This window comes from Pygocentrus nattereri, chromosome 16, assembly GCF_015220715.1.
Source record: "Pygocentrus nattereri isolate fPygNat1 chromosome 16, fPygNat1.pri, whole genome shotgun sequence".
NCBI classification, from domain to species: domain Eukaryota; kingdom Metazoa; phylum Chordata; class Actinopteri; order Characiformes; family Serrasalmidae; genus Pygocentrus; species Pygocentrus nattereri.
Genome location: NC_051226.1, coordinates 12,417,418 through 12,443,289, shown reverse-complemented (window position 1 = coordinate 12,443,289; position 25,872 = coordinate 12,417,418). Strand labels below are relative to the sequence as shown.

General features: G+C 38.0%; 2 protein-coding genes across 6 annotated transcripts in view; one reads left to right on the top strand and one right to left on the bottom strand.

Annotated features, from left to right (window-relative positions):
* Nucleotides 1–11,442, top strand: part of rxraa (retinoid X receptor, alpha a) — a 173,441-nt gene extending 161,999 nt beyond the window's left edge. For 3 of the 5 annotated variants that reach the window (XM_017715542.2, XM_017715562.2, XM_037546208.1), the window contains 3 exons: nucleotides 2,782–2,873; nucleotides 6,232–6,337; nucleotides 7,942–8,089. In XM_017715542.2, coding sequence (XP_017571031.1) covers nucleotides 2,782–2,873; nucleotides 6,232–6,337; nucleotides 7,942–8,089 — 346 coding nt within the window. Of the gene's footprint in view, nucleotides 1–2,781; nucleotides 2,874–6,231; nucleotides 6,338–7,941 lie in introns of all 5 variants that reach the window. The other 2 variants (XM_017715533.2, XM_037546207.1) reach the window with 1 other exon arrangement.
* Nucleotides 11,443–12,167: 725 nt separating this feature from the next.
* wdr5 (WD repeat domain 5) lies at nucleotides 12,168–25,831 on the bottom strand. The gene is made up of 14 exons (XM_017715573.2): nucleotides 25,634–25,831; nucleotides 22,644–22,780; nucleotides 22,149–22,257; nucleotides 21,772–21,845; nucleotides 21,562–21,651; nucleotides 20,622–20,711; nucleotides 20,179–20,262; nucleotides 19,982–20,037; nucleotides 17,885–17,931; nucleotides 17,686–17,761; nucleotides 17,489–17,522; nucleotides 15,902–15,976; nucleotides 15,200–15,287; nucleotides 12,168–15,075 (listed from the first exon to the last, which is right to left on the bottom strand). Exons 2-14 carry the CDS (start codon nucleotides 22,722–22,724, stop codon nucleotides 14,975–14,977), a joined length of 1,005 nt encoding a protein of 334 aa, XP_017571062.1. The 5' UTR covers nucleotides 22,725–22,780; nucleotides 25,634–25,831; the 3' UTR covers nucleotides 12,168–14,974.
* Between the last annotated feature and the right edge of the window lie 41 nt (nucleotides 25,832–25,872).

Below are 25,872 nucleotides of genomic sequence, written 5' to 3'. Positions count from 1 at the left end.
ATGTTTTAGAGTAGTTTAGAGAGGGTTTGGCATGATGTACTTTTAAAAAAAAATTCATGGCAGAGAGGAAGGTACATGGAAAAGTAGTGGACATTTTGGATAGTAAATTAAATGGCCAGATTTGACATGAATTATATCTCAGTTGTTGAGAAATTTAGCAAAATAAACAGAAATCTCCTTTAACAGTAAATATGTGCAGCAACATCATCATAATTTTGGATATTCGGCAATGAAGTGATGCTGTCTGGTGAAGTTCTGGGTCTTTTTCAGTGTGACAGCACAAGGGCACAGCTGAACTGTACATTTTCATGGCAAGGGCAGAAGAAGAACCTTGACATTTCTGCAAGTACAGTACAGAAAGGGAGAAAGAGAGAGAGACAGGAGCGTGAAGAGGGAGCTCTTTTATCGATTAACATCCATATTAATTAAATATTCACACATGAGGGCGACACAGGTCACGCAGAAGTTGAGGGCTGCTCAGACAGAAAATGCAAGCGGAAATCCATTCGTGTGTCATTTGTGGAAGCGGCGGGGCAGCAGAGCCTCCGTGCCTGTGGACTGCAACAAAGTACATGCCCACTATAAATGCCTATATTCACCCTGATGTGTTCACTAGAACAGTGGCGGCAAAAAGGAAGACTCGCGCAACAACTTTAACCCCTGTTTTTCCTTTCTTCTCACGTTGTGAACCATTCTGATGATGGTTTATATACATTTTATCAGAGCTGTCAGAGTAATGAAAAAGCAATAGTAATACCATTAACTACACAAAAAAGTGATAAATTATTTTAATCAACAGCCGCAATTGTTATATGTGCAGTGCTGTGCAGTATATCTATTACAGATATAAGAAAATGCTCTGCTGTGAATTTTTATATTATAATTATAATATTATAATTTGAGCAAATTAGACAAAGGTATTTAATCACAATTAACTACACAAAATTATGTGATCAGGATTTATTATTGTAATCATTTGAAAGTCATATTTTTTTTTATGTATGGAGTGCTGGATGCTACATCATTTGTTAATAATTTGAGTCATTTTGGCTGCAGTATGCAAATAAGCTCTCTAACAAAATGCATTTCTTTGATGTTTATCGTGCTGGGACGAATCAGGGCATTCACAAGATCCAACAAATACAAATAGTTTCAGCCAAAGCAATGCAGACCAGTGTGTTTTTAACACAAGGCACGTCACATTTATGGCATGTGGCAATATAATAACAATAGTTGTTTCGTCAGTATCGTGCAGAAGCATAAGGAACTATTGAACAACAGAGAAAATGTGTTTGTCACAGCACCCACTCAATCCCAGTCTAATCAGGCAATAAAAATATATCAGCCCATCACAATCAGATAGGTCAGTGCCACTGGTAAACAGACAAACAAAGTCTGCAATGCGAACTGGTTCCCTAATGCTTGGTAACCTGATTGGTGGTAAAGTGAGGAGCTCTTCAGTAAAGCCTAGAGCAAGTTCCACTCATTACCATACAGCCAGCTCCTCTCAAAGGATGGATTACATCTCTGCATTACCACAGCTCCACATTAAGATGCACAGCGCTGATAATGTTTCTTTATCGGCTCCTCCGCAAGTGGCACAAATGAAGTGGATGGTTCACTTAAACGCTGCGCTGAGGGTTTTTTTTCCCCACTCTCTTTGTTCCAGAAGGCAAATTGAATTACAGTGAGTTAAGAGTGGGAATGAGCTTGCTTTGCCCTGGTGAACAGTGACTGACCTGGTCACTCACTGGCCAGCCTTTTCTGCAGAGACTTCAGCTTTCCTAACAGGGGGCATGATGTAATTCTCACCACTAAGTATCTGAGATGTTTACATCACTGCAGTGAAGTAATGGCGCCTCCCTTGGTAAAACTGTTTGTTGCATTAGTTCATTATCACTGACAGACAAACCTAAAGAGATACTTCAGCGCTTTCGACCCAATCCCTCTTTGGTGCATCTGTAGCCTGTGCTTGATTATTATGGGCATTAATTTCCTCTTACTTTGGAAAAAAAAACAGAAGACCCATTGACACTTACAATAGACGTCAGTGGGCAGGTGGTGTAGTAGATGTGTTGAAATGATTGTCCATGGTGATGCTACAGCTGTTGCTGATAGTGATTAGGTTGAAAAAGGCTGAAGTGCGCTTATCAGAACAACAAAAACATCCACATCTGATCTACTTGCTCATGTGTTATCTCTGGGGAACCCAAACTAAATGAATTAATATGTCAATATTTTTGAAAAACTGACCACTATCCGGAACAAGCGCTGTGGGGAATTTTGCAAAGTGAGATTTCTGTTTAACTTGTACTTATGGTGTTCGCACAGCATTCGTTCCAGCACATTTTTTTTTAAGGCAAAGCAGGATATGGCAAGTTTGTTTATAGCATATTTCAATGCAATACCATAGCAACTTCATAGTAAAACCCTAGCAAATACAGTAACTTTAAAAACCCAGTTTTGCAGCTCTTTTAACTTGGGGGTGTCAGTAGCTGGCTTTGCCAAGCCAAATTAAAGTTTTTTGAGATAGTGATCTAGTGTCCTCTTCTCCCACTTGCATCACTACCATCACATATATTGTAGTATTTTTTTGTAGTCATTTTTCAGGAAATACTCAATAATATTTTGTGAACACTTTGCCTTCTTTTCACTGCTGTTCTTCAATTAAGCAAATAAAAATACCACATTGGTATGAGGTAAATGGTTAATAAATTGTAGTAAATATAGAGTTTGTGTCTGTGTAACACTGTGTAAGACTGCGTCTGCTCTTTCCTGTAGGGTGCTCACGGAGTTGGTGTCGAAGATGAGGGACATGCAGATGGATAAAACTGAGCTGGGCTGCCTGCGGGCCATAGTGCTTTTTAATCCAGGTAAGCATTTTTGACCCACTCCTTAAAGGAATACGCCAACTAATCTCCTGTATCTGTAGCATACAGTTTATTACCACTGACAATAATTTTCCTGCACTAAGAAACAAACATAACACTCATAATATACTTCATGTAGTATTATATGGAAGCCGGCGGGCAGTTGCTACTGAATGCTTCAGATATAGCAGAAAGAGATTATGTTGACAAAAGCATGCATATTCATTTAATCTGCCTCCTCTTGCAACATATCATAGTCATCCAAACCAAACTGACTGTGGGTGAGTTTGAGCAGGCGTTGGGGGTGGTTTGATGTCCGAATTTGATTTTCTTCTTAATGAAGTGTATTAGACTAAGAGTCCTCTTGTTTAGATCTGCAGATTAGAGGCTCTGTGCCATAATGACTCATACTCCTCCAAAAGCAAACAGACACTTTCCACTACATACTACTCACAGCGGTTACCGTGGATACAGTAGTCCAGCGGACAGAGCTATCTCAGTCTGCTGGCATACGGCTCATTACCGCTTCTTTAATGAGCCACAGTCCCAGCCCAGCTGACAAAGCCAGCACACGGAGCCGTTCTCCACGGTCAGCCCACTCCTCTGTGCCTCTGCTGTTCTCCTCAGAGTCAGACAGAATTACTGCCCCCATTCTACCAATTAGGAGCTCTCCAAGGACCGCTCCACACAGATTGATTGAGCTGCGAGCACAGCAGAGGCACTGAGATTCACTCACTCACAAATTCACTGGAATTGTTCTGTTGTAGTATTTCTTAAAGTTCTGTAAATTTTGTTGCGTTCAGGCAATCTCCACTATATATAGTACCAGTCAAAATATCGTAAAAAGGTCTGCCAAATTTTCTGATGTTTTCCACTTTTTTAGAATAAAAGCGAAGACATCAGAAATATGAAACAGTACAGACTGAATTATGTAGTGTCTACTCAAAACTGTTTTAGGTTCTTCAAACTAGCCTCCCCTTGCCTTGAAGCAGCACTGCAGACTTTTGATCATTCTCTTTATGAGGAGCCACCTGAGTGCTTTTATAACAGATTTGAACAAGCGCATTTCAACATTTTAAAAAGTTGTTTTTGAAATAAAAGAATACATTCCTATTATATGTATACAGTTTTTCTAATTAATTTCCACTCAAAACAGCCATTAATATGGTATGAACATTTCAAGAAACATTTCTGCTTAGCTCAGATTTGGAAGGGGACAATCAAAGAAAAACAAGTTTAAAAAGAATAGATTTCCAAAGCATGAGTTCAGAAAATTAAGACAGCTCAACGGTATGTGTCTGAAAGGACGTGTAGCTGTCAAGAAGCCTTTACTGAGAAAAAATGGACAAAAAAAGAAAGAAAATTTGAAAATGAATTTGCAAACTGAACATCTGAGATGGAGATTAAGGTTTTGTGGACTCAAGAGTCTGAATGTGTAACTTGTATTGCTTGGATCACGAGAAGCGAGAAGCAACAAATGCAACCTACTTCTGTGACTTCTTCAGATTTCTTTGAAAAACTGAAAGCAAAACATTGAAAAGAATGAAAAATGTAATACAAGATGCTTTAAATTCTGATGCACTATAAATCGCTTATAACCTAAATGAATACACTTATCTGACTTTTGCACTGTACTGTATGTGTAAATCAGGTATTTGCTAACTTTTGGCTGGTATTGTATAATGTGCATATAATGGTAATGTTTAGTAGCTTGAACTCTGCTTTATGTTTCTGCCACTTCAGGCTTTTCCACATGCGTTCATGAGACTTTTCTTATTTTCGCATATATTATTTGCTCACATTAATGTTAAAAACTCTGTGATCTCAGCATGCAGGTCTCTCCCTTAGGCCACACAGGTTGTCTAGTTGTGTTTAGTGTTTGCTTGCCATCACATGCTCAAACCCACACATTCACACACGAGCACACACACACACACCCACACACACACACACACACACACACACACGCACACCCTTCCCACACACTTTCATAAGCACTTTTTTAAGCTCTGCACAGGCACAATGAGCAAGTCACACACTTCATTAAATCTGCTTTCACGCTACATGGGTTTTCACCATGATGTCATGTTCATACCCGCTCCCGATGTTAAGGATAATCAGGGTTCTTTTGATGGAATAACAGAGGGAAAAAGCTTGGCTAGTATGAAAGATGCTCTAGGTTTCTGTCATCCGTCTTAATTTATACATCATCTGTTATTACAGCCACGTGATGAGTAACATCAAAGCCAGTTGCTATGACTACTGCTGTGTTCCGTGATTGCTTTTAAATGTAGTGAAGCACGAATTCATTCATGTTCAGTTTAGTTTGCATGATCCATACATTTCTGATGTTACTTCATGTCATTAGACTGGTGTGCATGAAACACTGGTTGGTTATGGTGCCACCTGCTGTGAAAGTCTGCATGTATAAAGTCTTGTGCAAAAGTTTGGGCGCCCGAATCAAATAGTGTGTTTTGTAGATTTTCTAATGGCAAGCATAGCAATACATCCTTTACAGGGAATCACATTTAAATATGGTTAAATATGGAAAATTCCACATCACAATTTCTAGTAATTGGCCACATTTAACATATTGGGGAAAAAATGTTGCTTGTGCCCATTAAAATTTTCACCCTGTAGAGGATGTGTTGCCATATTTTCACTTCAATAATCAACAATTGATAATTTGATCACTTTTGCACTCTTTTTTAAGGACCATCTTAACAGATAACAGGGCTGCACAGTACATCACTTCTTAATTGGTATCACGATGACATTTGCAAAACTGATATTAAAGAAGGCTACAATATACAAACAAAATGCCATCTAACACTGCAGATGTTCCAGTAAGGTGGTTTGAAAATTAAAGGCAAAGTGATCCAACATTAATCATTTTAGCTCCCCAATGTGTTTATAACATATTGCATGGCACGTTGTAATATGTAGCAATATAACTGCAATACAGTGTGTTGTCCAAATTATGCAGCCCGAAATAAGTGTGAAATTTTGGAGTTCATGCTAGGTCTCCTTAAAAACAAACAAACAGCCATTTGTGTTTGGCTGATGCAAACCTGAGTAGCCATGTTCCATAATAAACTTGGTTATAGCTAATCACTTGCTGTGCTGAGGTGGTTCATATGCTGGTATAGTATATATGTGTTTCAGTAATAGTTATAGTAACTGCTAGTTACAAAGAATGCATGCAGTTTCCTCCTGTATGCAAAGTTTCTTACTCATTGACCATTACTGTTAATAAGAAGTTATTAATTGACAGATCATATTTGTTAGGCATGAGAGACTGTCTGCAAAACCCAGCATCACCAATGTGTTAAGAATGTTGCAAAATATGTCTCTCTTTCAGACTCCAAAGGGCTGTCAAACCCAGGGGAGGTGGAGGCTCTGAGGGAGAAAGTGTATGCCTCTCTGGAGGCCTACTGCAAGCAGAAATACCCCGAACAGCCTGGCAGGTACAGTGTCACCTGCTGAGTTCAAGCCCCCATCCACATATACTCAAAAGCAGAGTGATTTGCAAGGCCTTTCAGTGATAGTTTAGCTGAAGATAAACTTGTCTTTCTCCAAGTACCATATTATCATATTTGTTCATTGAAGTTAGTGGTTAGCAAAACGTACATGTTCCAGCAAATGTAATTGGTTTTCCATATAAATTATTTATGATAGTTTTGGACAGAAGGCAGTATAAGGACTGCATATCGTAAGACACCATCCTCGCTGTCAGAACAAAAAGGTTTTGTAGTGGTCATTTTTGTGTGCCATTTTAAATGTACCATCAGATATACATCATGGTTCTTAAAGTCAAATTGTGTAACTTCAACGAGCAGGTACATTACATTCGCTTTCCCCTTTTTACAGAAAAATGATATAAAAAGTATGTATGAAAGCAATGCAACTTAAAAAACAATAATAATTGCAACAGAATATGGTGCGATTATGTTCCCTAACTAAAGGTAATGACACCTACGTAGCGACACAACAGACTTTGAGCAAGGTGTATAATATTTTGAACACAATAAAAAAAATGTAACTTTTGTTACCAGCACATATCAATTGTGAACAATTCATTCACAACCATTACAAGTGCTGGAACGTAATTGTACCAAAAGCCATTAAAATGAGTTTTAAGTTGTATCGACTCCACACCCCCCATCTCGTCTCCTGACTTTTTATTTTATTGTTCTATTTGAAACATTAGGACATGAAATGGTATAAATATGTACTTTTCACCTGTACTTTTTTAAGGTACACAACCTTAAAACCACTACTGTACCTTTGAGGGAACATTTACACTGTTTGTACCCTGATGAATAAAGAATGTACCTGCACAGAACCTTTATTTCTAACAGTGTAAATGGAGCGAATTCTAACAGATAGAAGAGCCAGTTGTAGCAGAAAACTCAATTTCAGTCTAATTCTAGGTTGTTTGACCCAAACAAGCCAATCGAAACATCAGGGCTGTGATAATATTCACATTTCACAATATAATACATACTGTTGTTTTTGATGGAAAAGAAATGTAAATAGAACTATTAACATTTGTTTTTGTATTTATTTCTTTTTTGGTAATTCCCAAAACTTTAAATATCAGTTGTCAGGGTGAATCTCAAAAAGAATTTGACGACTGTGAAAAATTCATTCGATTGAAAAGCTTGCTCTACTTGAATCTGTTTAGCTGCATGAAATATCTGTTTATGTTGGTTTATGGCCTGCTCTTACTTACTGTTTTTTTCTGAGAGCATATCAACTGGACCTGTGTGTTTTAAACAGTAGTGATTGCCCTGAACAAAAATCCCCCCCACACACATCCAGTTTTCCTACTAATTAAGGGCTTAAATGAAATAAACATTGACCCAGCTGTTTATCTAGAGCTGCTATAAAGTGCATTGCTCTAGTCCGTATTCCTGGAAGCCTTTTCAAAACAATAACAGGAGCGATAAGTGCTTATAAGTGTCCAGAACAAATTATCCGTGTAGTGCGCAGGACTTTTTGTTGCTCTGCCTAACTGTGGGATTGTGTGTCTTTGTTTGTGTGTGTGTGTGTGTGTGTGTGTGTTCAGGTTTGCTAAGCTGTTACTGCGGCTGCCTGCGCTCCGCTCCATCGGACTCAAGTGTCTGGAGCACTTGTTCTTTTTCAAGCTCATAGGGGACACGCCCATCGACACCTTCCTCATGGAGATGCTGGAGGCGCCCCACCAAATGACATAATGACATCATGACCTCCCGTTGCCCTGGGAGGCGGTTGGGGGGGCAGACATCCCCTTCCTCCCCAGATGAGACTGATCTTGTGACGCTATTGGCAGGAGAGTGCTGCCCTCCACTGAACGTTTCACAACACGCTCATGGGCTCTCATGCTCTGATACCTTGTATAAAGATATAAATATATAAACTTGACACAATAGAGGACAGGAGTACTTCGAACCATCCGCTTTGTGGTCAAATGGGAAAAATAAGGAAGGAAAACCAACAACAAAGGAGAGTCTTCTGACAAAAGGTTTACTGGAAGTCCCGGGGACACTAATGAACCACAGGAATGGCCTTCAGAGAGTTGAACTGGATGACGGCACTGTTCTGGATTAGGAGATTACTCCTGCTGTGTTTACTTCTACAAATACAAGGAGCACTGGGGCCTCATCAATGTCCAGTTTGAGGGGTCATGAGATATAAGAAGTCCAGGTTGGACCAACGATGGCAATGAAGAGCTTTCCCTCCTGTCAAGAGCCTAGTGCTCCACAACAACTGTCAGTTGTCAGGAGTCATTGTTAGGTTATAAAATTATGGATCTGACTGGCAGCAAAGCCTGGATGTTATTGAATGCCTTGGTGTTATTGACTCTGTAATGTTGTTTGCAGGGCCTACTGCTTAAGGAGATCGATCTGAGCTATACCGTCCCACTGTTGCAACTGTATCTGTGTGCTCGGAGCACAGTTAGACTCCCTCCTCAGTCTGCAGAGAAGCACGTGGAAACAAACCTCATCCATTTCGTAGTGATTCTGTTCACTAATTCATTTAGCGTTTTCACTGTGTTGGAGAGGAGGGCTCTAGTCTAGACTGCCAGGAAAGATTATCTGAAAGGTCAGGTGCCACCTCTGAGTACCTGTGGTACACCAGTTCACCTCAAAACAAAAACAGCAATCAGACTGTTCCTCACAGTCAAGAACCTAGCTTTGGAATGGCTCTTTCATTCATACACGTTGTTACTGCCAGACTCAGTATTGGTATCTCTTTTTCACAATGTGCAATTACCTCCCGTTCATTTCCTTAGGCCAGACTCCACAGTTGTCGGTCCCCGATCCCTCATCTTCAACAGTCAGTTAGCAGTTGGCGGGATGCTATGGGGATGTTCTTGCTTAGTACTTAACCTCTTTATTCCATATAGCAGTAGTCTGGCCTTAACCAGCTTCAACCAACCTGGTTAACAAGGGTGTTAGTTGGCTGTTGGCTTTGTAGGGGGAAGGGGACCAAAGAAAGTTCACAATCTGCACTTCTCTGGGCAAACCAAGTGTCATTTTTTGTTCTTTTTGAGTGTGAAATATCTTACTTGAGCTATGTAATGTTCCCATATTCAGCATTTTTATTTCTTTTTTTCTGCGCTGCTGCTGCTTAACTATGCATCTAGCATTCTTTCCAAAGACTGCCCGCAGTGAGGTTTGCTATGGTTTTACAGATTCTGTACAGCACACCAAACCGGGTGGCCCTACGGCCCTGGCCCTGAAAGCCCACCAACCAGGCAGCTTTCTGCTGGCCCTGCCTTTCTCTTCTTCGGACAATGCCCTGTCAGGACCAGGGCTTTGGTACCCCGGTGTTAATGCCAGGCTATAGTATGTACAAAGACTTTTGACGAGAGGCTTTAGTGTAGCTTGCAGAGACGCGCGAAGGATGTGACCGGTGAAAATGCGGAGGCTATGAGCGGGCTGTGAGCTCCGCCTAGTGGAGGACATGCAGCATTGCAGCATTACTTGAAGTATTTAATCAGAAAAAAGGCACTTTTTTCATAATATCAAGGTTTTTTTTCTTTTCCTCAGTCAGACATGGGATTGGATATGATCAGCAATAACATGATTACCTGATCAGTTAATATGATTAATTGAAAATGCATGTATAGCTGTGAGGCCCATTATCATTGATTTGGAAGAGATGAATGGTGCTCTTATGAGTAGGACTGAAAAGTAGGCTGTCAGGTGACTGGCTAAATTTTGACAGCCTTGATAAAATGAATCTTAAAGCAGGAGGGATGTAGCCTACATGTCATCTCAGATGAAACATCAACAGAACTCAGAAATCCCAAGGAACATGCATGAAGTGCTATAGTTCTCAATATTTACACCCTGATGTAATAAATTATCAATTTTTCAGGCTTGTGGATTAAACTGATCTTGGTCTTAAATGGAGGAATGTCAGACCACAGGGATCTTGAAGCCATATGCAGATTTTTAAAATCACTAACAATGAAGAAGCTCTCCTGCAGGAAACACGAGTCCTCTGAACTAAAGATTGACAGGATGAACACATGCATAAATGCTTTATATATGAGATAAAGCTATATTTTGTCTATATGTACATGTGTATATATTTATAAATAAGTATATAAAAACAAATCCTTTTCCTTAAATGTTTCCAGTCAACATTAGTAAAGAGAGCGCCAAGTGCTTTGGTAAAACCTACTTAAAAAAATTAATTAAAAAAAAAAAAAAAAACAGGCCTAATTGCACTGTGTAGTATTCAGAGATACCCGAAGTGGTTCAGTGTTTGAATTGCTGAAGCTTTTGTGTTCAGCTTTGATGAACTAAAGCAGAGAAATGAGCAGAATACCAGCAGCTCCAAGCCCTAAGATATGATCACTCACCAGCTCCTTCACGGTTTGATAATCATCCTGACGGAAAACCTCAAGAACTGCGAGTATCAGGCCTGGAAGCTGAACCGAAAAAGGCAGAGTGTTCTCGCCTGCTTTTTAAAACCTGATCGGATCTTCAGGATAGCAGCTAACAATCAGTTGCTGAAAAGCATATGAATGTGGTCTAAATCAGACTCCAAGAGTTCAGGCTTCAAGAAAAAATTGGATAGGATATATGAAAATAGAACCTGGCTTGATAAGCGTAGACCCTGACACGATCACTTCTTTAGATGCCACAGAGTCAGAACCTTTGAAAATGTTGAGAATTAATTATGACACCAGAAAAAAAAAGAAAAAGGATCTATTTTTGTAAAAAATGTAATTTTATCCCTTGCTTATGTATTCATACCTTCCTTCATCCTTTCGTGGGCTGTTGTATACATTGTGTAAATGTTGATTTGAAACTGAAACGAGTGAGAAAATATATCAGACCTCTTTAAAAGTTGGCTATGGTGAGGTAGAGGTCAGTGGCAACACCCTTGCAATTTTCGCCTGTACTTTGCCTTTTTTTTCTTTCCTCCTTCATCTGTCACCGAGTGACAGCATCGTCCTCTCATATTTTCATCTATTTTTAAGGAAATGAAAAAGACATCTGTTATTTGTGCATTGTTCTTTGATGTTCTTTCATGAAAAAAAGAAAAAAAATATTAAAGTTTAAAAGATGAAGTCCGTGTTTTATGTTATTTTCTCTCCAGATGTCTGTGTAGACATCTGCACTGGGTTGGTTATTTCATTTTTTTTCTTTAGTAAATTAAAAAAAAACAAACTCATTTTCGATGATTTTAATTTTTCTATATCAGTTGAACATGGCTGCCTTTTATTTTTTATTTTAATTTTAAAAAAATCATGATGAATGGACAAATAGAAATGGTCCAAAATCACTTGCAATTAAATCCTTTTATCATTAACTAACAAAAAGCTCTCTTGAATGTTCTTCCTGGCCATCAACAGGAATTTCTGAATAAAATTCACATTTTTATTTCATCTTGTTAAAGCAGTAACATTCAAAATGTACTTTTTTTCCTTCTGAAGTTCATTTTTATGGAAAGGTGAGGTTTTATTCACCAACAGTTGCAATTCATTTTACATTACCCTCACTTTTATCTGAAATTTTATCTTTAATCTGAAAATGCCTGTTGTCCTTAACATTGTGTGTAAATTTCATGGACCAAAAGAAACGACCCAAAATTGCTTTTAAAAAAGTCTGGTTCCACTGACTTACATTGAAAGTATGTATTTTCCTTCTCATGTACAGTCATTTTGGAGGTTTTTTCAAAAAAAGTAAAGAGTATTCAGATTTTCATTCAGAAATACCCAAAATGCCAGCACTGTTAGTAAGAAATGAGATTTATAAATATGTGCCAAATTTGCAATTAAAAGCTTAACTTGTCCCCACTTCTTTATATTTATTACGTACATTTCCATTTTTAGATTTGGTAACAAAACAGTAATCCAGAGCCCCCTGCGGCCGATACAACCTTCATGATAAAGTTTACAAAATGGACCTACGTTGGTACAGGTCACTTTAAAAAGAAAAAAAAACTTTTATTGAGTCACAGGTTAAGTCCAGAGTGACTAAATGCAATACATATGCAGTTTTTCCATGCAGCCCTTTTTTATCACCGCAGTGCACTGAAACTAAAGAAAATACAAAGTGGGATGGAGAGAAACAGAGAAAGTAAGTGCGGGGGGCTGGATTAATACAAACCCTGGACTTCATTAAGCAGGGAAATAAAATACTCATACACGAGCACTGTACCAGCTACTGAAGACACAGTTAAGACCTCCGGACAGAGAGAGAGAGACCGTTAAACAGAGAAGCTGCAAGTATTTACAGATAATGTAGGTTTCATAGACCCCAGCCTGTGTTGTCACATAGAACCATAGTAAATATAGCTACATAAGCCTTACTGTGGACTTTATACTGAGTGGCAAACTTTGCATATAAATCCTTTTATTATCAACCAGAGGGACGGTGCCTTCCTGCCTTCAGAGGGAGCGTACTGTTCAAAGATCATTCGCTTGAATTATGTTTGTGAGTCAGGTTAAGCTGAATGTGTGCATGTTAAAGAGGAATCCCACCAATTTATCAAAATTCAACCCCTGCCATGTACACTGGTTTGACGTGAAATGCTTTGTTCTACACAAACGTGTCACAGCTGTTCAAAACATCCGACGCATTTAATGCCTCTAAAAGCTCCCTCACACAAAAAGGTTTTAGTTTCCAATTTTCCCAAAATTAAGTTTTAACCAAAAACATATTTTAATGCATTGATAACAGAGAGGCACATCCAGGCTGTTGTGAGGCAAAATAGTACCCAAAGTAAACATTTTTCAAATTTACCACCATTTCACCATCAATATTACATATCGCTACTGTCTGGACAAAAACCTCATATCTCCATTTCTGTCAATTTTAAGTTTTTGACAATGTGAGAATTCCTGCTGCCCTATACGTTGTGTCAAAACTTCATGATGAATGGACCAAAAGAAATGGCCCAAAATGACTTTGAAGAAGTCTAGATCCACTGACTTGCAATGAAAGTGAAGTATGTCTTCCCTTCTCCTGTAAAGTTACCGTTCTGGAGATACAAGGTTTTATTACAACAACAGCGATACACAATTCAAGTGCAAGTTAACTGGTCATCCTGGAGAGTAAATAAGATGGCTATATTTGTGTAAGCACTGGGTCCCCTGGTTACTATCACATCTACTGTAGGGAAATTAGTTAGCTTATCTACAATGAACCATTTCACATCAAATCACTCTAAATGATAAATCTCAAAGTTTAAATTATGCAGAAATGTTGAAAACTTGGCAGAATTCCCCTTTAATTACTTCGTAACATTCCTCAACAATTTGACTAATTGTAGTTGCTTGCGGGCTTCAGTTTTAATAACAAAACTAGCAAAATAATCATTTGTATTTGCAAGCTGCATGTCTAAATTCTTAAAAATGCAGTGTTTGGTACCTGTCACAGATTTAGCATATGGTTTTATCTGCTACTGAATGCTGGTCAATCTCCAAAGCTCACTATATTTTGTTTGAAAGCACAAAAACAAGAATTTCAGGACATTATGACTCAGCCACAATTAGTTTCTGACCTTTTTAAAAGAACAAATGTAGCTCCAGAAACTAATGTTATTTCAAAATAAAGCCAGTGTGCTGGAGATAAACTGCTCAATGCTGTAAATCTTAGTCCTTTCTAATTTTGGCTTGTGCAATATTAACTATACAAGTACAAAATCCTCCGAAGCAAAGACAAAACAACTTTTTTTCACTAGATATCAAAACTCATGACAAACCATACAAGACAGTAACCATAAAAACGTCCAGCTGCAACTACGGTGGAACAAACTGTCAGTTGTGTATATGTTTGTGGATGCTGTACAGAAATACACACAGCACTGTCTCAGCCATTCATTATTGGCACCTTTCATACATTGGATACGGTCATAAAGAATGATTTAACTGACTGAATGCAAAACTCTGAACACCTTCTCTCACCACTGGTGTCTAACATTTAAGGAGAGACAGGTAGCAGTAAAGCCGGTTACCGCGTTATATTTCACCTTAGACCAGATGAGATCCAATTGTGTAGTGGATGTAATAATGTCCCTCCTAAAAATAGGTTTTGTTCAGCCGCACAACAAACAAACAAAAAAAAGGAGGCAGACAGATGACCACTAAATACGCACCCAAGGCTCACTTCTGGCTGAAGTTAATGTACAAAATCAACACAAGACTAGTGTCATTCTACAAAACGAGTGAAAAGGCTGTCCTAGGCTAACAGAGCAGTGGGTTGTCCAGGCAAAGCTGCCTAGATCTAAGCAACCAAAGTTTAAAAGGTTTGCCAGAGTACATACAAGTGGGAGCTTTGAGGGTTTAATTGGTGAAAAAGGAGTCATCCAGCTCATGCTGGGGTAAGGCAGCAAGAAACAAAGAGAGTGGAAACTGCTTTAGTGCACAGAGACAGTTAACAGGAATGGTGTGTTGGGTGCTCTGGACATGTGCTTATACCATCATCCATCCTTCTTGCTGACCAACATCAAGCTTTCACCAGCTCATACAGCCCGGCGTCATCTTTTTGATGATAAAAGTCCTTCTTCCCCCAAAAATGAAAAGTACAAAATTAAAAAAAAAAGAAACAACAAAAAATACAATAATAAAATAAGCCTGCTCAAGCATATATTCTAGCTTAGCAGTCACTTTTCCACAGTTTGATGGTCTTGTCGTTTTCTAGTGCTGCTGATGCAATGATGTTTTCTGTGGGATGGCAGGCAGTTGAGATCACCACATCTAGGAAAACAAAGATTATTTTATTATGAAGACGCCACTATACTGCCCACGATTTCTTAAATTATGTGAGTGGTGATCAGCCAAAACAGAGCTTAGCAACTGTTCTGCAATATACATTCTTTACCTGTGTGACCCTGTAGTTTCTGTACAATCTCCTTGGTCTGCAAGTTCCAGATGTAAACCATGTTGTCTTCTGAGCCAGAGACAATCCACTGAGAGACAGATACAGAGATATTGAGAGATACAAAGAAAGAGAAAGCGAGCGAGTGAGTGAGCAAGCGAGAGAATGAATTTGTTTACTCTTAAATTTCTTTCTACTTTTTGGTAGCTTAAATATAGTCATGGGCAAAAGATAAATACCCTAATCAACTGACATGTTTTCTTGATTTTCTAAGTGAAATTGACAAATTCTCTTTAGGTAACAAACCTAATATTGCAATTTTCTGCAAATTTAAGGCATAATTTCTATTTTTCTGCTGCACCAGCAACAGTTTATGCTTTATTATTTTTCCCCCCAATATGTGCAATTCAGCAAATAAACAGTAACTGTGTATTAAAAAGCTGATGTGTGATCTCTGTACAGGATGCGTACTTAGGAAAACATGTAATTTGACCATGCATATGGCTGTACAACTGCAAAAGTCATCAACTGCGGAAAATAATTACATGCAGCGTAAACGATTATGATCGGCTCAAATAACTGCAATCAAGCGATAATTGCGATACACCTACTACAGGAAAGAAAATTTCTTTAATTAGAAAAAAGTATAATAATGTAAAAGGAAAAAGGAAAAAAAAAGGGAAAAAATGAAAGAGAAAAACTTACCTTTCCACCTGTGACTGAGAAATTGGCAAATATGCAGTACTTCTCATTTTTATGACCGGTGTACGTTTTCAAGCACTAAAGGAAAGAGAAATTGGTTATGATGGAACAATTAATCACTGTAAAAGCAAAATGCTGCTTTTTTTTATATATACATGGAAGGGATGTAGACTCTCTCTCGCAATCAAATTTGAATTTTTTTTTTATAAGAATTTATTTCTTTAACTTTGAAATAACAGCCCTTTTGCCTCTGTGTCTCTGTAGGGCCTGTGCTTGTTCCCTGAGAAGGACGCTATGACATGAGATAAGCACTTGTTTATGCCCATCTCCAATCTATCCCATATAACATGGAGGAGGCCTGTGGTTCTGGAGCTGGAACTTCATCACATAGCTGGATGAAAGGTGACCATTACGGAATCCTCAAGGCCTCGGGAGAGTGACTCTTGGTGACGTCATTAAGATGTCCATGAGGGACACTATCCTTGTTGAACACTCTTGAACACATTGGCGCCGTGTTCAGTTTCTGAACCTATCCAAGTGAACCCTAAAATGATTTTGATCTGTAACGATGAATCAGCGACTGCACACATAAACTGTAATTTACATATAATTTGCATAAAAGTATAACTGCTTTGACCAAATCTGTGTTGGGGGAGGGGGGGTGCACACCTGCACTTTCTTTTTCTCCCTCTCCATCAACTTTTAGTTTGAGCCTGCTGATTTCTTTGGCTCTTGACTTAGTTAAGCCTTTGCGTGTGAGGTTGTGTGCACTTGTGTGAACGTGCTGAACAATTGAGATCATTTTTCTTTCTTTTTTTCCCCCCCATTCTTTTGATTGTTTCCTTTTTTATGTTCCTGTAACCTGGAAACATATTTTTCTTATTAAATTTTACAATACATTTTACTTTCAAATTCAAATAGTTTTTGAAGTCTCCCATCATATCATAGAAATTTTTAGAAATTATCTAAAATGACCATTAGATACCTCTTCCAAATTGTTCAGCTCCAAAAGTACAAGTAAAGAGGTCAACTCTATTAAACCCTGGTCATGTGTCTGCGTTTGTATAGGTCTGTGTGTGTGTGTGTGTGTGTGAGGGTGGATAACATGGACAGGCTGCTGAATGGCTACAGCTGCTAAAGGAGAACCCTACACTGACCACTTGTGATATTTTAAAGATCTAAAAAAACAAAAATGCAGTGGGTCTACCAGAACAGTGAGTCATAAACACAACACCACACAAGGGTTAAATTACAAACCACTTTTTAGTTAAGCACTAGCTAAATGATGTGACTCAAGTTACCAAATGTCATCCAATGTGAATTATTACCAAGTCTTCATCAACCTAGGAAGGACTTTTTATTGCTTCTTTTTAATTTCAGAGTAGTTGGTTCAAATGCTGGATGAAATCTTCACACCACTGACATCTCTATGACAATGCAATATCATTTAAAATACAAGAGGCCACAGCCAGATGGGTAAGTTTGAAAACAGCTGTATTCACATCCCTTTTGGTACACGGGTCTTAAAATTCCTGCAACTACAGAGTTCTCTTTACGCAATCATAGCAAAAACACTGGAACGGTCCTTACCTTTCCTTTGCTGTAATCCCAAAGCTTCAGGGTACTGTAAGGCAAAAAAGAGAAAAAAAGCTGAAATTAATCTTTCTTACAACCCTGAAAACTAATAATTTTCATTCTAATTATTGCTTTAAATGCCATTCAAGCAGTGAAACTGAGTGATTCTGGCAGCATTAGCAGCTCAGAGCAGCAGGAGGGCTGTTACTCACTTATCCAGTGTGGCAGCCAGAATGTATTTGCCGTTGGGGGAAAACTTCACAAAGGACACAGGAGGGTTGTCATCATCTAAGAAACATACGCACAGTTAGGATGCTACATGAATGCCATTGCATTAATTTGTCTTAGTGAATTCAAGCTTAAGGATTTAAGACTATTTTTCATGGTACAATAGCTTATTAACTGACTTACCAATGAGAGTTTTAAGGCACTGGCCTGATGCTGTGTCCCAAATACGGCTGTAAATGCATACATATAAGCATTAGTCATGTGTTTGTCGTTAAACAGCATTAAGGCTTTAATAAATATCCAATAACTGGATACATTTGTCATTAGAATATTAGTAAATGTCACCCAACGTTCAACCCGGCAAGATCAGTCTTAACACCAGGTGTAATCCAAATCAGTTTCATTCAAAAGCATAAAAAAGTAAAACAATAAAAAAAATGTATATAATGATAAAGAAAAGCACATTAATTCTAACAACAATAATAAACTGTTTAGTTTTTTTTCAAATATTAAAAGCTATTATAATATTCAAATATTAAAAACAAAAACTCTTCAACGTAATATTCGATAGAATATTTGAATATTAAAAAACGTGCTATTTGCATCCCTAAACAGCACCATCGATGATTGTCATTTAACAGGTATTTAGTCTAAACACAACAGATCAAAGAGCTACAACATCAGGAACGCCGAACTGGGTTCCATCGAGGCCAATGTACTGCAGAGATTAGCATATTCCCTATTCTAACACCTTCTGTGTCTCTTATTCGGGCTTTATGCACGATGTTCTTAAAATATACACTATGTACTTCTCTCTAGAGCTTGGATTTTTGTAGGGTACCATCATCTCAAATCAAAAACTAATGGCTTGCACTAATACTGGGCGATATGACCTCGAATCAATATCACAGTTAATTGAATATTTTACCTTGATCACAATTAATGAACGATTATTTTGTTTTTAGTTTTGTTCGTTTGTTTTATTGTCCTCATAGTTCACTGACAGGATTTGTACTGTAAATATGCTCTGCATATCTTAATATAAATTGTCTCAACAGCCAGCTCAGAATTCAAGCGACTTTTGCGTTAATTCAATTGGACATCAGTCAAAATGTCCAATTGACCATTCTGTACAAAAATTAGAAGAGATTTATCCAAAATCCATGTTTGAAGAGATTTCAAAAGAAATGGCCAAACATTTGGCTGCAGCACCAAAGAACAGTTAAAAGACTGAAAGCAGAGTTTAAAAAATCCGAGGACACGAACCAAAGAAGTGACCGTGCCATTTTTACAGTGAGCTTAAACACATTCTGCGTGAAGAGCCCAGCTGACAGTCAGTAAAGCTTCATCATCACTTCTGTGATGCTATCGAAGATGAAGCAACGTAAAGCACTGGTCTTCTGCACATGCTGGTCAGTTTATGACCTGATCTGTCAGACTGATGTCACATACAGATCATATTTAAAAGATATTGTAGCCTTAGCTTCCATGACACGTCGCAGACTGGACGTGGTGGAGTCACGTGACTAACAGAATAAAAAAAAAAATCTAAATAACCTATAAGGGCAAGATTGCGTCGGTTAGAGGTTCTGAATGTCGGTTTCAATTACTTTTTGATTAGTTGCCCAGACCTAGTTTGCACTAAATGGAAACGATGAATTGCCATACAGTACCTCTCAACACTGAACCGTGCCTAGGTTACCAGTTCACCTACCAAACAAGCTAGTAAACTACAACGTAACTAAACATTCATTTTAAAAGACTTACCTTCACAATGCAAAAAGAAAACAAGATGTCAGAGTTTCTGCAATGCAAAGATATCTGGCCATCATGCAGTGGGTAGTAATGCGTGCTATAAGGGTGTTACCATGTATTCCACGCTGAACAGCAGCGCTGTGACTGTGCCTGCTTCATAAGACTGTGTAGCATGTCCAGTGTGTGCTGGCCTTAACTTTTATTTGAAATTTCAATCTGCGGCAGCCTCTAATGGCTGAGGCTGAGAAGAGTGCACCAATCTACATTGCATTGCTCAGCAGGTCTAGTACATCATGTGGGGATTTCCAGTACATTACATCCTAATTCCTTTTTCTGTGTGAACACAATACCTGCACTAACAGTGACTCTGAATTCAGCTCATGAAGGTCTAGCTAATTATTCATTTGTGTGTGTTAAATGAGCAAAACGGTAAAGTCTTGAGTGCTGTGACCTGCCAGGACTGAGGTCTGACATGTAAAATAAGGTGCGGAGATAAACCGATGGCTTGCTGCCACATTTACTCACCAAAGTCCATCGTAGCTGCTTGAAACAATCAAAGACCCATCTCTGTTAAAATGGACCTGTAACAAAAGGTTGCGCATGTTAGCTTTCTCATACACTATTTTGGGATGACTGTGCCATATCAGCACTGCAGATTTGCATATTTACTGTTTGTGACTGATGGACAGCCAAGTGAGTGGTCAGAGAACATGGATACTCACTGCGGAGACAGGGTCAGAATGGGCTGGCAAAGTCTTCAGACACTTCCCTGTCTTAACATCCCATATTCGAACACTCTCATCAAACTAATGGGAGAAAAATACTGTCAGATTTATACATCTCCATGAAGTAGCACTGAATGTTACAATACTTAAAGTGTAGGGCTGTCACTGTAGACTAGACACAAGCTGCCAAACTATATAAATGGGTTTGTCTATAAGACTTTATTACTGTAAGAGAGAACAGTGAGATCATTTATCATCTTGCAAAATGCCAACAAATTATTGCTGATTCACTGAAAATTTTAATCAAGTATTGCTTTAATTAAGTACCAGTTAAAGTGTGGAGTTTAGTTAATCAAGTAATTGTATCAGCCCTGCTGATGTGTCTAATGTAAAGTGTTGAGGAAAAAACAGGCTACCAAGGAATGCTGTAATGAACTTACTGATCCAGATACTATGAGATTGGACTGGGGGTTGAAGTTACAGCAGAACACATAGTTGCTGTGGCCCTTTAAGGTTTTCAGACATTTTCCCTATAAAAATAAAAACTTTACAGTCAATAAACAAGCCAAAATCATAGTTCTTCAAGTCACAGCATGGCACCTCATGAACTTTTTCCCTAATTAAAAACATTTAACAAGCATACATGAATTTCAAATAAATAATTTCTTTATGGCAATTAATTGTTTCTTAAAATAATAATGGACATGCATGAGTGTTAATCTTATGCATAATTCATTAAATGTACTGTTGTGTACATTTGCTGTACACGTCTACCGTTGCTGATGAGTGAGGCCTTTTTTGCTCATAAACACAAAATCACAGAAACCTTGACTATTAAATAAAATTTTTTAAAATCCTTCTATAAGCAGTAGTACTCTGGTTTTGCCTGCATTATTAATATAAGACCTACAAACAGTGAAAAACATCGCAACATCACTTGAAAGCTGACCCAAGGAAGTCTTTTTATACCATCCTTTTGAATGACACATCGCAACAACAAACAATGCCATTGGCTAGATTTAACTCTGCATAGCTAGACAAGACCAATTTTTCCACAGTGAGGGGGCTATTTGGAAGTGAAAGCTAATGAACACAGCATCAGGTATGTTCAGCAAATCAACTGTCCATGAATCCGTCAAATCATCAGCTGTGATTTTCAACATTGCTGTCCCAAAGTGGCACATTACTTGCCATGGGCAACTGGGCAATCGTTAATGTCAAACCCTGGACAGATACTCTCTCGTTTTGATCTTTGAAAATGTGTAGTTACATTTTGTGAATGGTATAATACAGAACTGGCCTAACAACAAGTCAGTGCTATACTCCATATCATGGTACTACTTGTATGAGCTCAGGTTTGTTCCATGCAGTGTGACTTACAGAGCTCACATCCCATATCTTCAGGGTTTTGTCGTCGGATGCAGAGACAAGGAGGTTGGAGTCAGAGGACCAGGCCACATCCGAAATACCCTGAAGGTGTAGTAAAACGGAAATAGTACAATGAAGGTGTCGGAGGTTTCTTGGCAGTTTAAGAATTCTGAGTAATAGGCATTAACATTTTGCCAAACTGGCCTCTTTTAATGAACTTACAAGTTTGTGCCCAGATATTGTCTTCTCAAACTTTCCATCATATGCTCCCCATATTTTGATAAGCTTGTCAGCAGCTGAAAAAAAAGTCAATTATGAACATTACAAGATGTAGCAATCACCAACATTAGTGCCAACATTAAACAATCACTGATAAAACCTTAGCTGAACAACCAAACATGCCCTGGGCCAGCTGAGTGTTACCTATACTTAAATTTCCTTGTTTTGATCCCATCTGCTTCCTCTTTATCCAACTCACCACAACATTCTGCCTTTAATAACTTGAAGTAAAATGTTGCTAACCATCTTTCTCTGTAACTTCAGAGCTGAGAAGAATAAAAGTAAAAAAAAAAAAAACATTAATAAAATCACAAGCTTACACGAGCTGGCAAGCCATTCTCCACTTGGGCTGAACTTGACAGATGAAACTGCTTTCGTATGGCCAGCTAATGTGAACTTCAAGGTGTAGTTGGGCTTCACAGGTGCTGACTAAATCAGAAAGACAGATTAAAACAGTTAAGAAGACAATGAGGTACGATACAGGAGTTATTTGAAATCATAAAAAGCAGGCTGCATGAACTAGTTGGGCTAGTTACACTGGAGTGAAAAGGTGAGGAAAGAAATGAACATTTTGAAAGGTTCATGAAAAATAATTTACTCAGCATCCATCTAATTAAAACAAGACTGAACTCATAATGAAATGCAAGGCACAGTGCCATTAAAAATATTTCATGTTATAATTATGTGACAGAAAATTAGTCATATTATGCTTTTTTCAATACAACTGCCCAAGACTTAACTGGTGGATTGAAGCGAGATCTTTCTTACACAGAACTCTGACCCTCCTTTTATTTAAAGGGCATTTGGTTCCTCACCTTGCTCTGGCTGGCGGACGCAGCAGAGGACGCCTGTGTTTTAGTCGCTTCAGTTTCTGGCTTCTTCTCTTCAGTTGCCATAGTGACCAAGCAACAGGGAACAGATTAAGAGAAACAGGTTCTGCCTCTCAGCCAAACTACAAAAAAAAAAATAATAATAATAATTAATTTTTAAAAATAATAAATAAATAAATAAAAATCAACAAAACATGACTCAAATGTTCATATAATGAGTTAATAATAAAAGAGAGTGAAGGAGCTAATGTGAAATTATTTTGGCAATTATATGGGAAAGTCTTCATCTTTTCATCTTTTTAACCTGTTAAATCATAAATATTTGGTTTAACCATCTCTTCACTTCATTCAAAATGTTCCTCTTGCTAATTACATGTCTTTAAACAACTTCTATAACTAAACTGTCTAGATTAGATCAACTTCCACCACCATCTGTCAGCGGACAATAGACAAAGTGAACCTCTACAACACAAAAACATTAAACAGATGGACACAAGTTACATCATACAAAGGCATACATACATACAAAGGCATCTGAAGAGCTTTATAGTAAAACATACATCCGTTTGCAACAATGAAAGATTTATAAGAATAACAATTGATGTATAATGCACAGTCAACAAATGTTTTTATTTCTATAATACATTATATGATTAATAAGTCTATTATATATCAGTTATATTTCTGCATGTGTAAAATCCACTCACAACAATGTATATCATGAAAGAAAAAAGATGAAAACTCTTGAAAGTGCCATTTAAGGAATTTTGAAATTAAACTATTTGTCGTTGACTGATTTTTTTAATCCCTGTAACACACATGCAAGCACACGGTGAAGCGTCGAATTGACCATGTTTGTGTTTTCAAAAGTATAACTAAACTTCTACTTTACTAGAAAGAAAGAAAACTATAGAAAAATCAGCCAGTTTGGTTTGTATGTATTTTGCTAAACAAAAAAATATAAACAATATCTGAAACCAGGCTGGTTACAGAGGAAAAAAAAAAAAAAAAAAAATCACACTAGTGCTTCTGGTATTTGGTTTGGTTGTAAAATTCAGACTCTTTCCCATGACTACAAATCCCTGCAACCACCAAAGCCAAGCAGGCATGCACAATATCAGAACCATATCTGTAGTGGCATATAACTGCTTTACAAATTAGCATCAACAAACAGATATTTAGATCTGCACAATATTTGATGTCATATTTAATGTAGTCTGGAAGAGCAAAAGGTTTAAGTGACGCTGGGCTACTAAGATGTCTGCATTTAATTTATTTTACTGCATTTGTAACACACTGCAAATAAATATTACTTTTCTCCATAATGCTAGTCCAGGTAGATGTAGTCCCAATTTTTATATTCTATGAATGTTTATTTATCGAATATCGCCCTCAATCCACAAATTCAATATCAGTGCATCTATACGCTCTGAAATGAACAAAGGACACTGACTACCGCAGAACTTCACAGTTAACTACCAATTTATGATGGAGTTGCTGTTAGCAGGGTTTGTTTAATATGTATTAGACAGAAAGTAAAATCACTGAACTGCTATAACAAACTTACTACTTTAGTGTTGATCTAGATCAGACAAAACAGCATCCAACCCGAGGAAAAGTATAATCTACACACTTATTATATGCATTATCTACACACTTAAAAAAAGTGTATCGTCTTTATACTTTAAATGGTTCTATATAACACCAAAAGCAGTTCTTCTATCGTTAAAATGTCAACCTTGTACCAAAAGAAGAACCCTTTTTAGCACTATACAGAACCATTTTCCCCAAAGGTTCTATGCAGAACTACATACAACACATTCTCCATCAATATGAAAAACCACTTCACCATGCAAAAAATAAATAAGCAGGAAATAGTTCTATTTAGAACACATTTTTCTAGATAGAACATTCCCTTTATTAAAAAACCCTTAAAGAACCATCTGTTTTGTAAGCGTATATGAGCCTAAAAATGAAATGAAGTAAAAATTTCTGTTTTCTCTGTTTTTCTATATTTTCTCTATAGTGGAGCCCCTGTCCTACACACGGTCCCATCAGGGAGATCTTCTTTGGTTCCTTTAACTGGAAAATATGAGTTTATGAAAACAGAGAGAAGCAGGACGGATAACAGTTAGGTTAACACTGCTAACTTCTTAAACGTTCATTCATTTCATTCCCTCATTAAAACACCCACAATTATCAACATAAGAGTAAAACGCTACAGGGCAGCGCTTACTGGCCACAACTAAGTTAAAATTTCTCCTCTGCACTTTTAAACCCACATTCCTGAGTGCTCGAGTTTACAAAATGTAGCAGAAGATGTAAAATTTGACATTACTGAAGGACTCAGATACTCACTGAAATGCCTTCAAAGGTTATCAACCCGTATAGAACCTACATTGGTAAGTTACAGGTACCAAACCTCTCAGAAAACTTAACGCTAGACAAGTTTAGAAACCGCTACTGATTTTAGCCAGAAGCTAAAGAAGGCCTAAAGGGCTTGATTAGCTGGCTAGCTAAGTAAACCATGTTAACATATTAGCGGGCTAGCTAACGTCGGTTATAGCGAACTAATACAGGAATATCTCTTCCAGATTAATCTAATCTCCGTTCAAAATTCACGAGAAAGCACTTGTTAGCGTGTTCACTGTTTGTCTCCCCAAAGTGGTCGACTCGTTTTATATCCAGTCCTCTAAATCAGGCTGGCTAGCGTTAGCATTCTATTCGGTAGTTTCTTGGTCGAATTGTCCCGTTCCACCTTAAATTGTGCAGCAGTTACGTTGTGGCGCCTCGGGCAGAATGCAACTGCTGCACAATTTAAGGTGGAACGGGCAAATTCGAACAAGAAGCTGGCGAATAAGAAGCTGATCTCAGCTTCGCGTTAGCCAGTCTGTCTGATGGTTTCCTTTCTTTCACATGCAGCTCTTCTTCACCTCCAATCAAACAATAAAAGATTAACTGAATTCTCCACTCACCGCCGGTCTCTGTGCTTTGGACCGATTTTTATAAAAGCTTAGAAGGATCCGAGAAGCTGGCGCCGATAGGTTTTGATGCATATATGTAGAAAAGACACCACGTTTTGTGTTTACATTGACTGAGCCGTGTTTGATGAAGGAGCTGCTGCGGGCTCAGGCGGGGAAATGTGGCATCATGGAGAGACAGAGAGAGCAGCGCCACCGTGGAGGGAGGGAGAAACAATCACAACGGCAAGCCT